A 12,171-nucleotide genomic window follows, 5' to 3' on the forward strand; every position below is an offset into this window, starting at 1 on the left:
CACTTCTCTTTGACTTTCACCTTGTCTTTCTGTTGGGGAATATGAAAAGCAGTCAGTTCAGTCATATCTGCTTTCTGCCACATACTGGATGATGGATGGTTGGTGAGAAGGCGGCATGAGCAGAAGGAAGAGGAATGCCAACAATTGCAGAAAGAAGATTAAGTTGCTTCATTGACTTCTTTTATGAAACATTACAAAAGGAATGCATAATCATTGTCAGAAAAAAAAAATCAGATATTTCAAAAGGACCTATGAATGTTGTGAAAGCTCGCCTCAGCACTCTCCCCCACTTCCCCACAGGCCCCATTTCCCAGGTGTAACCATCTTCTGTCCTTCCTACCCCTTGACTGTCTTCCAGCAGGACCTGCTGCAATGGTCATGGACTTAGAGGAGCTATCAGGAGAAAGGGTCAGGGTTCTCCATACAGTAGCTCCCAGGGTGGTCACAGGAAAGGGAAGCAGGAGAGACCACACCAGGTTTTTGACTATAATCAAACAGTCAGATTGAGAGTGAGTTAAGATTACCTTGTTTGCCTTGATTTCAGTCCATATGAAAAATGGTAGGCTGTTTACTGCAGCACATGAGCGGTGTCTTTTGTTAACTTCTGTCCCTGGAGTATAACCCTTTTCCTTTACAAAGTGGAATAGAAAACCTGAGAAATGGTTTGCCCTTTCTGCATGAACCCTTCTCCCCATTTGGCAGGTCCTTATGGAGCCCTACATCCACCTTTTATCCCGCTTGCTTCCAGACAGTGGTTTGAAATAACATCCATTGCCTACGGGACCTTACCCAATTCTGGCTAAAGGAATGTCATCAAAGTCATGCTTAAAGCTGATGCCAAGAGTTGAGTAGAATTTATAGTGTGAAAGGGGACCCATTCCTTGTTATCAGAAAATCTTTTGTAGGAAAAGTGATCCAATTATTCAAATTCTTAGTGTTAAGAAAATGGCTGTTTTAAATGGGAGGGGCCATCACCAAACTGATCTGGAACCTTTGAAAAAAATTTCCTCTTTTTTTGAAAGACACAAATGCCTGTGAAATGGAATAGGCCGTTTTAGAACCAATGGGTCACCAGCCTCCTGTTAAGGATAGAAACTAAGACATTTGAGGTAGAAATATTTCTCATTTTCTTGAGATTTTGTTTTTTTTTTTCTCCAGCTTTGAAAACTGATCACCTATCCCGCCTCTTTTTGCATCATTTTCCACAGCAAACACTTTTCTGCGAGAGTCTAATTTCTCCCCCCAATTAGTTGTCGTAGGTAAGATGGTTTAATACTGGACAAGATAACTTTTAGGCACATACTGTAGACTTACCCTGTGGGTGGTTCAGGTAACAAAATTCTGTATGAGAAAGCTTTGTGTTCGACCTAGTCCCACAGAGCTTTCTTCACGAAGTGTTCATTCCAAAAAGGCAAGCCTCATTTTCTGGACCCGGGGTGGGGGCAGGATGGCACAAGACCCTGGGTGATCTTGCTGGCAGTAATGGGTACGTGTTGGGGGGCGGGAGAGAGGCAGGCAGGGCAGCTCTTTATTGTATTAGCTGTATAATCCTATGTAACAAATTACCCCTAAACTCAGCACCTTAGAACAACAAACAGCTTGTCCCACACGGTTTCTGAGTGTGAGGAACCTAGGATTTAGCAGGTCCGGTTCAAGGTCTCTAATGAGGCAGCAGACAAGCTGTTGGCTGGGGCTGCAGTGATCCCAAGGCTCCACTGGGGCTGAAGGATCTGCTTCCAAGCTCACCCACATGGCTGTGGGCTGGGGAGCCTCAGCGTTAGCTGCCAGCCATAGCTACTTGCCATGTGGGTCTCTCTCAGCAAAGACTGCCTCCGTCTCCTCACAATAGAGCTTCTCCCATAGCAAGTGATCCAGGAGAGTGCACACCCAAGACAGAAGCCTGTCCTTTTACAGCCTAATCTCAGAAGTGACAGCCCATCACTGCTGGATTCCATTTCTAAGCAAGTCCAGCCCAAACTTCAAGGGGAGGAAAATGAAGCTCTACCTCTCAAAGAGGAGTATCAAAAGATTTATGGACGTATTTTTAAAACAACCACGTGTATGATACAAGTTACCCAAACCCAGTTTGCTCTCTGGCCTATGTCAAAGGTTGGTACATTTTTTTCTGTAAAGGACCAGACAGTAAAATATTATCTTAGACATTGTGGGCCAGACTGTCTCCATTGCAACTACTTAACTCTGCCACTGTCCTGCAAAATAGCCATAGGCAATACATAAACAAATGAGTGTGGCTTTGTTCCGTAAATTTTATTCACAAAAATAGGCCTGCAGCACATCTGGCTATAGGCACTAGCTGGCCGACCCCTGGTCTACAGCTATAGGGGTTACTGGAAATCTAGCATACTAAATGATCTTGCTTCCCTGCCATCAGAATCCCATTTCAAAAGAAATTCATCCACAAGACATACGGTCTGATCTGCAGCTTGAAATTTAGGGAGATAAATAGGAAGACAGAGAGGCAAATGTGAGAGAGGTAGGTGGAGAAAACTTCAGAACACAGAACTGCAGTTGTCTTCAGGGAAAAAGGAAGAATTGGGATGTATTCTGATTTAGTACAACACGGGACAAGACTTCTTCATTCCATTCAATCTGTGAAGCTGAGATAAGACAGTAAGTCTGAGAGGAGATGCCCCCAAGACAACTGCAACTGTAATGCTAGGTTGTGACTCCAGGTGTGAATTAAGGGACCCATACAAAGCTCCTGAGTTCCAAAAAGCCCTGAGTTTACCAAAGGTATGTAGAGAGGGGAAAAAAGACTTGTGAGTTTCAAGCGGGGGTAGAAGGTAGGAGCTGCTGGGAACATATAGGGATAATGGAACTTCAGAGATGGAAGGGGTGGAAGCAAACATTTATTTTGAAATATTCATGAATAAACTTCAAGTGATTATTTTTAGCTAGCATAAGGCTAAAACTTAGATCTAGACCTAATTCCCCTCCCTCCTTGTTCCTTAGGTTTGGGTTTTGTTTTTTTTTTTTAATTTGCAATACTGACCTGTTTCTCAGGGCTGTTTACATTAAGCTTATATGATCAAGTCAAGCAGAGACGGAGCTGAGAATTCCACTTTCTCCTTCACAGTCACCTGCAGTGGACTTTTAACCTCGGATAGATCGTTTCCTGCCCAAGTTATGTATCATCTTCAAGAAAACTGTTGATAAACATCACCATTGAAAAGTTCTATTTTACTTTTTCTTCAGCCCAAAACATAGCTAATTACACATTTTTAAGCTAAATTTAAAGGTAAAATCTTACCAACCTCTTTGAGGAGATATGCTTCGGAAATGAAGAAGACTGCTGGCAAATTATTTCTCAAAGTTGTCTGTTTTGCTCTCAGGCCACCATGAGGCCTATCATGACCCTATCTGGATAACTGGGCATAACATCAACAACTCCTTTGTTCTGTTAAGGTTTTCTCCCTCTTATCCCAAATCTAAACCTAAATAAAAAGAGTAAACAATTTAAAATTTTTTGCTGCAGTTTTCTTTGTGAGAAACACACAACTTCCTTTGAGGTGATGTCAGTGGACTTAAAAAAAAAATGACTTTGGGGTACCCGGCTGGCTCAGTTGGTTAACTGTCCAACTTCAGCTCAGGTCACGATCTCGTGGTCTGTGAGTTCAAGCCCCGCATCAGGCTCTGTGCTGCCAGCTCAGAGCCTGGAGCCTGCTTCAGATTCTTTGTCTCCCTCTCTCTCTGCCCTTCCCCCACTTGTTATCTCTCTGTCTCTCAAAAATAAATAAACATTAAAAAAATAAAAAACAATAAAAAGAATTACTTCCATAAAAAATTCTTAGGTATCGTGGGGCGCCTGGGTGGCGCAGTCGGTTAGGCGTCCGACTTCAGCCAGGTCACAATCTCGCGGTCCGTGAGTTCGAGCCCCGCGTCGGGCTCTGGGCTGATGGCTCGGAGCCTGGAGCCTGTTTCAGATTCTGTGTCTCCCTCTCTCTCTGCCCCTCCCCCATTCATGCTCTGTCTCTCTCTGTCCCAAAAATAAATAAACGTTGGAAAAAAAAATTTTTTTAAATTCTTAGGTATCGAATAAAAATGTAAGGGCAGTGTTTTCTCTATTTGAGGTGCTCACACAGTTGGGAGCGGTACAAAGACTTGGAACTTTAGACATCCAGCTTCTTACTGTGTGATGGAAAGTGTGTAAATGACATGTCAAGAGGAAACCAGGCTGTGGAAATCTGATCCGGTCAGAGTCCCTCCAGCACCAGAGATACAGGTCAGGAATTCAGTGAGCACCAGATACTGCCATCACCCTGACCTAAGTGTATCTCTGTTGGGCAAGGTGCTTACGAACAAATCTTTCCAAAAAACATAGGTGAACTATTCTGGTTTTACTAATAACTTTATTTAAATAAGACACAGGAACTTCTATACTGAAAAAATACAAAACAAAAGCCACACATTTCCTTGTGTAAAGCCATATTGTATGGTAACTCGAATACTGTTCAGCGCAGTGGCTAGAATTAAACAGTACAACTATGTACAAAATTTAAACAATTTCTGACAAATTTCTACAGCTGGATGTAGGATACATTTGAGCTCAACAACTTCTGGGAAATTTACATGGCAAAGCATAAGCTTTAACACATTTGGTTCGGAACTTTAATATATGCTAAGAACAAATGTACAACACAATTAATATTTAGTTTCTCATGAGAAAATAAAAGCACATGTCACTATAAATATCGTACATCAGATTTCATCACCAAAAAAGCATTCAGTCCATCTTTCAGAAATTGATATTGATACTATTGCATCTTATTTGGACAAAAGCAGAGCATAAGATCAATACATTATGTAATGCTAAACCAGATATCAGAAGTTAATGGAGCTCATATTTATCTTACAGAATAATTTTCTCCCTTTAACCATAATCTACAAAATATAGTATTTTCATCAAGGCCTGAGATTATTAGGGTTAAAGGTGTCTGCTGCTGAAGAGATTGTTTTAAAAGGTTCCCCTGTGAAAATGGCAAAAGTAAACTGAGTCCTTTTCCATGACAGTCTCCTACAATATAACACTGACTAATTTAAAGGAGCCAGAATGCACCTTCAGGAGAGAATATTACTGCAAACTTTGGTGGAAAGAAGATAATTGGAATCATGAAAAAATAATACACAAAATACATACACACACACATATACATATATATATATATACCATTTCTAAAAAAAAAAAAAAAAAATCAATGGTGTTGCTTTCTTCTTTATCACTTCTTCTTTCTTCACCCTCCTTAGGAAATAAAACAAAGAAATCCCGAGGAATGACTGAAAGGAACTGAAACGTTCCTATAACTGTAGGCACCTATTCCCCTAACTGTTAAGAAAACTGTGCCATATACTGTAGTAGGTACAGATGAAACAACTCTGTGTTTTACTGAACTGAAGAATGGAATAAAAATACAAAAACCTCCCTCTGCTTTAGGATACTCTCTTTGCACCGCAGAAAACAAAGTCTGAGAGCTGGGCTCTTCCACTGACCACTCAAGAGTATCTAGGGCTCTCTTCACACTGTTGAGAATTCGGGTCAAGTCTGTGAGTTCAAGACTGCTTACTTGGGTATAGGCTTTACTTTGCACATCCAAAATACTACCAGAACTATCCATGATATTGTGAGGAGAGACGCAATGAGGCAGCTGTGAGTGACCGCCATGTAAGTCACCAAAGAACCTGCTTCCTAACGTGCACAGCATCTGAGACCCGCATGCTCTCTCTCCACACAAATGTGACTCGCACACCTCAAGTGCTTGAGGAAAACAATTAACCAAAAGCGTGTCATTTTTCAACCTGCAAATTAAAGCATTTCCAAAAGTGAAACTGAACACTAATATGCCTTTAGCTAAAACAATGGCATTTCATGACCCTGATGGGCAACATAAACAAGAAATCTCCACCATCCCCTGGGAAAGTTCACTTGTTTGGAAATCAAACCTAGACTTTCTTGTTTTTAAATCCCATTACACACAATTGGAATGTTTACATACAGCCTGGTATCAGACGCTTTATTTGCAACATTAGAACAGTCATTAACTGAGCAACACCTGAACTTGTTTAAAAAAAAAAAAAAAAAAAAAAGCCACATCTACACATGTTGAAACAGTGGATTCAACAGTTGTGTTACTTGTAACCGCATGACAAAAGTGATGTCAGACACCACAGATTTGCTGGTTCTCCTCATGTTCACCCATGTCCAGGATTATTGTTCTCCTAGGGTTGAATGCACTTCTTATTCTAAGAATGTGGAATGTAATGAGGAAAGGGAAATGCAGAAAATAAGGAAAGGCAAAAGAGTGATGTTCCCTCTTTAGCTTTTTAGCTGTGAAATATTTAATATCCCAATATGATATACATTCCAAGTTACCTGAGTTTAGACTTCAACTGAAGTACCTGAAGCTAGGCCATAGGGTGGGCACTGTGCAACTGTTGTGGCCATTTATTTATTTATTTTTTTGCATTGTATGTATTACAGAAGTTAGAAACAAACACCTGGATCAATTGTAAACATAATCCTGAAGTACAGTATTTTCCATAGGACAAAACACAGCAAGACATTTTTCTATTTAGACAGGCAACTTTTTGATATAGAGCTTATTTATACTGAAGAATTTGGAACAAAACACAGGACACACTACTACTCTGTCAAACATACTATGAAATGCATAGTCTCCACTTAAAATGCTGAATGACACACACATTTTGCAAGCATTACTGCTTTCCACAAAAACTGCTGAATAGGAGTTCCGTCCCTGCCAAGATCAGTGTCAAGAGATACTTTATGATGCTGATAAGTATTCTGTTGGTGGTGGTGGTGTTCAAAAAGTTTGTCACTCCATGCAGATAAGATGTCTGAGGTCTAGTTCCTAATCCATGAAGGTAGGGTAGAGGCCAGCTCCCCCTTCACTTTAGATGATCACATAGTTCTGAGCAGAGATGTGTTCCTCACCCTGCAGTTCCTGCAGGAGCTGCTGCTGGGACGGCTGTTGGACGGAGGCCTCCGTGGCGCCCACGGAGCTGGTGTCGTCAGTAAGGGATGTAAAGGAAACCCGGGAGGAGAGCTGCTCGACGGTCAGAGTGGCCAGAGCCGAGCTCTGGCCAGAGTTAGGAGAGTTCTTGAGCATCAGGTCGGAGGCAGGTAAGAGAGGGCCTAGAAGTTTTACAGGACAGAAAGCTGATCCGGTTGGGATGAAATTAACCTTGTTTTTGTCAGGACATGAAAAGAGAGGGGCTGAGATAGGCTGACGAGACCTAAAACCATAAGACAAAATGACATTTATAATCACTAACAACTTCCAAACTTTCTCACTTAGCTGGAGTTCTCTACAACAGCTACAATGCAAATGGCAGGGAATGAGTTAAGTGTACACAGAGGGGTAAACATCTTCCATAGCACAAGTCAGCTGGCAGACTACGGATGTGCACAGCACTGAGTGAATTTCGACACCAAAGGATCTTCAAAAGGACTGGGCAAATTTTTTCTAAGATCATTAGTTTGCTTTCAATCATTTAGGAAGATGGAAAAACCTCCTACGTTATAGCTGAAGATTATGCAAGGTTAGAATGACCTTTTCTGTTAAGAAAAAGTGCAATGGGAGAGGGATGACCTAATCCTATATTTGGTTTTAAGCATTTCCTCCTTTTTCTGCATTGCTACACATCTACCAACAGATCAGAAAATTTCTCAAAGAGCCGGTCACAGCCCAGCGGAGCAGGGTCCTGAAGCCTTTCCTCCCCTCCTACTCCCAGAACTTAGCCATCAACTCCTGCAAGACCAGTCTCTGTCCCCTTCCAGGTTGCAAGAGTACAGCAGCCTTCCCCAGGCACTTGCACTGGGACAAAGGGATGAGTGAGTCTAAGAGCCACAGAGTCTTTTTTTTTTTTTTTTTTGAGCTACTCTGCCAAGTATTCACAGCATGAACCTCTTCTTTAATTTCTAATTTAATGCGTACTGAAAATTCAAAAAGAAAAAAAAAACTGTCTCCATTAAATGAATACACATGCTAGATAGCGTCTATAGGGAGACATGTTAGTTTCCTTCTGGTTTGGGGCATCACTATCGTAAGGCCAGCCACACATGGATATTTGCCGCTAAACTCCTTGTTAGCCATCTAAATCAACAGAGGTTTTGAGAGGAAAATTCTTAGTGATCAAAAATAGATATTTTAGGTAGTAAGGATGAATTTCCAAGTTTCTGTATTAAGTTTATGTATTTCCAGCATACAGACTCCAATGCTACACTACGATTCCTTCTGCTTATTCAATTTTCTTCTTATAATTTGGTTTTGAGACACGTTATCAGCTGGATGGAGTAGTTGATTCATCTGTAATCAACTGGTCTCAGTAAAAAAAGCTTTACAGCTTTGCAGATCCCAGCTGATAGAAAAGACATTACTTACGCCATTTCCTCAAAGACCTTCACTCGCTCACATCCCTCTGGGGGCTCCCGTTTGAACATGTAGCTGTTGTTTGGTTTGGGAGATGAAGCGTACTTGGGTAACGGTGAGCTACTCCCACTGTCTGTAAATTTAAAGCAGTTATATTAACTAGTGATTGAAAGCTCTTTTAAATTAAATTTGATTTCCAAACAAGCAGCCTTTTGCACAGTTTATCCACTATGGCCCCTCTGCTTCCACCACAGAGCTTCCTTTTTTGCAGAGCTATTACTAACACCCTTGTGTAGTACATTTCTTAGAAATAAAAGATGCGATGCAACAGTTATCTGCCATACCACAGAAAATAAAAGGAGGATATTTCGATCCAGAAACTGCATTTTGAATAAAGCAGCGCTATCATCTTGAAAACAATTACAGCAGTATGTATTTCAAAATGTAGATGAATGGGGCGATATATATAAATCATGCAAAAGAAATATAAGAGGTTATAACACAGGGTTCTCTAGGTTTTCTCACTGTCCAACCGGTTTAATTAAAAATTTTAGCATGTGGAATAATCTTCATTACAAAGTTTCTTAGCAGAAATATTACTTTTACTTTCATTACACCATGAACAGATGTATACAGGGGGAAAAAAACAGGTTTGTAACACATAATATCATTTTCCCTCAGCCCATCATGAAAAATGGAATTTACTCAGAAATTTGCCTTGAAAATGTCTACATAAAATAGTTTTTCCAGCAGTTTGTATTTTTGCTATTAGAAGCATGAGGAATCTAAAAGCATCTCTACCTAATATGTTTTCTTCATATTTTTGACCAAAAAAAGAAATGGTCTATTCATGAAAAGTCATAAAACCTATATGTAATTTCTCCCTTTCCTACCTGGCAAAGGATTTTGGAAAATCAAATCCACCAAAATGTGTCATTATCTTTGTAAGATGCCAAGTTGTAAAGTCAGTAACGTACCTGTATAAATACAATAGTCCCATTTAAACAAATTCTGACTTAATGCAAACCAATTCATTCTCACTGCTAAAATACGAAGCACATGATCTATTGAGATGTATTATTTTCATGTATATTTTGAAAGATGGCTTTGGTGTCATAATTAAGGTTGTCACAATTTTGATAAGTTGCTTTGGATTAGGCTACAGAACACAGCACCACATTCAGAATCTGAGTAACAGGGATGTTTTCATCATCATTAATGAACTATAATACATGCTTAGTAGACTCTTGAGGCACACTTAGTTGTATTTGGTAAGTGAGTCAAAGAGCACCTAGGTTAGTCTTGGAAATGGAGATGTGTGCTTATATTTGCATATGGCTGTATCTCAGGCTGGGAAATCATTCCCTACAAAATAAAAAGGCCACACAATTGGGAAACCTTAGAAAACCACCCCTTCTCCATCACTACTGTTACATATGTTCCTGCAGATTACACACTGTCTGTTGGAAGGAATTAGGTCTTAGAATTAAGTTCCGTTTCTTCACATGTCATTCAGATTTAAAGATTTTCTCAGAGTCGATACTCATCTTATAGTATTTAAACAAATGGAAGGCAGGAGGAAGGATATAATTTTCTTTCTTAGGTGAATGCAAAACCTCATTAACCTGGCTAGAGTCTGAGTTTGCTGCCCTCTACTTGAGCTGGGCAAGACCAGAAAGATTGGTCTACAATCAAAAAGTGGTGAGAACGAGACCTTGAGCTTGGTGTAATACAAAAACACAGCCTGACCCTGCTTTATTATCCAGGCAGCAAGCAGCCCTGTGGAGATGGTATGTGATGTCTCCGTGGAGGTTCTTGCTGGTGATGGTATTCTCCAAGGAGGGCACAAATGGCCTGAAACCCTGGGCTCTCATGGTTGTGAGAAGACTTTTTCTTGCTGTCAGCGGGAGTGTGGCCATGTCAGCAGTCAAGGACTCACCCCATCAGCACGTAAGAAAAGTCACCTCGGCCACTGCTACAGTCTTTTGGGCTCTACTGCTTACTACATCACCAGGTCTGCTGCTTGATTTCTCTCATGACTTTATTAATGACTTCAAGGGACATTCCCAGAATTGAAAGCTAGACAGGAGCTGGACAATGTATAAAACTGATTATCTTCCTATTAACAATTTACAATAAATTAAATAGTTTTATTCCTAACTTTTTTTTAAATTTCAGAAGCTTATAGTTTTAGCTTTACCTACTTAAACATTCTTTTTTTAAAATAGTTTTTTTAAAGTTTATTTATTTATTTTGAGAGAGAGAGGGAGGGAGGGACAGAGAGAGAGAGAATCCCAAGCAGGCTCTGCACTGGCAGCACAGAGCCTTACACAGAGCTTGAACTTACGAAGCGTGAGTTCATGACCTGAGCCGAAACCAAGAGTGGGACACTTAACTGACTGAGCCACCCAGGCGCCCCACTTAAACATTCTTGTTCTAGTTTAGGGGAGAAGGGGTGGCTAATGTTAAACAAAAAATAAATAAATATATTGCTATCCTAGAATAGATCATATTTGGTACTATTATATCTCCTTGCCTTTTCAATTAAAAAGTTGAGGTTTTTTTGTTGTTGCTGTTGAACTATACATATAACATTTATTTGAATTTTTGGTGGTCTGGAAAAATAAAGCTTGAAAGGAGAATTAAAACTATTTAGAAAAAAAAATTTTTTTTTAATGTTTATGCATTTTTGAGACACAGAGAGAGACAGAGTGAGTGGGGGGCGGGGAGGGGCTGGGGGGAGGGGCAGAGAGAGAGGGAGACACAGAATCCGAAGCAGGCTCCAGGCTTCAAGCTGTCAGCACAGAGCCTGACGTGGGGCTCAAACTCACAAGCTGTGAGATCAGAACCTGAGCTAAAGTTGGACGCTTAACTGACTGAACCACTCAGGTACTCCCAAAAATTGAAACTATTAACAGATTTGTTCAATCTGGAGTTTTGTTTTTTTTCCCCCTCAGGTGAGTATATGATCTGGTAGACAGCAAAGAGGAACAGGAAATGGAGACCCGTGGTCTGAGGTCTCAGTTCTGTCACTAGTTGTAAAACCTTAAACACAACTGCCTTTCTGAGTTTCTATATAACTAAAGAAATTATCACTCCTAACTCGAAAATTCTGTGACTTTCTTAATGGTTCTAACAAGTATTTTTTTGCTTCACAAAATGGCATGATTTAAAACCAACCCACATGAACAACCTATTCTACCCATTCCAGACTTGGGGTCTAGCTGATTCGTTTAGAACTCTGTGCCAAATTTAATAAACACATTTCAGTAACAGAACATTACAAATGTGAGGTAAACACACTTGCTCAGGAGATTCAAGATGAGAGTTTCATGGTGATCTTAATTCAATCACTTCTGTTCACAAGCATGATAAATTTTCACATTCTGTCATCCCTCAGTAAGAAATAACTAGACCTGTAGTTCTCATTAAGTGTAACTTTATATTCTTATAGCCAATGTCAATTAATAAAACTAAATGTAAAAATATGATTATTTACATATTTGTCTGTATTTTAACAGTCTCATCTATCTTTATAAAGAATCACCCAACTCTGGAAATTAGTAGTATGGAAACCTTTTACTGGTTTGGGAAAACTTATACATGTGTACCCTATTTACCATGAAAATATAAGTAGGTTGTCGAATATTTTTAATATTTGGGGAGAAAGAGAAAATTGGCTTTTACGTACAAAAACAATATTTTTAAAACTACATGTACTTTGGGGCACCTGAGTGGCTCGGTCGGTTAGGCATCCGACTTC

The 12,171-nt window shown here is 40.0% G+C and overlaps 1 protein-coding gene and 1 long non-coding RNA gene across 3 annotated transcripts in view; both read right to left on the reverse strand.

Moving 5' to 3' along the window:
* Positions 1 to 2,944: 2,944 nt before the first annotated feature.
* Positions 2,945 to 3,810, reverse strand: LOC147583248 (uncharacterized). Its single transcript, XR_015246788.1, has 2 exons — positions 3,276 to 3,810; positions 2,945 to 3,167 (listed from the first exon to the last, which is right to left on the reverse strand). It is a non-coding gene; the product is annotated as an uncharacterized LOC147583248 (long non-coding RNA).
* Positions 3,811 to 4,350: 540 nt separating this feature from the next.
* Positions 4,351 to 12,171, reverse strand: part of GLCCI1 (glucocorticoid induced 1) — a 107,367-nt gene continuing 99,546 nt past the window's right edge. For both annotated transcript variants that reach the window (XM_086695515.1, XM_086695509.1), the window contains exons 7-8: positions 8,421 to 8,541; positions 4,351 to 7,272 (exon numbers count right to left, since the gene is read on the reverse strand). In XM_086695515.1, coding sequence (XP_086551641.1) covers positions 6,930 to 7,272; positions 8,421 to 8,541 — 464 coding nt within the window. In that variant the 3' untranslated portion in view covers positions 4,351 to 6,929. The remainder of the gene's footprint in view (positions 7,273 to 8,420; positions 8,542 to 12,171) is intronic.

Source organism: Puma concolor, chromosome A2 (assembly GCF_028749965.1).
Source record: "Puma concolor isolate L17-30 chromosome A2, mPumCon1.1.hap2, whole genome shotgun sequence".
NCBI lineage: Eukaryota > Metazoa > Chordata > Mammalia > Carnivora > Felidae > Puma > Puma concolor.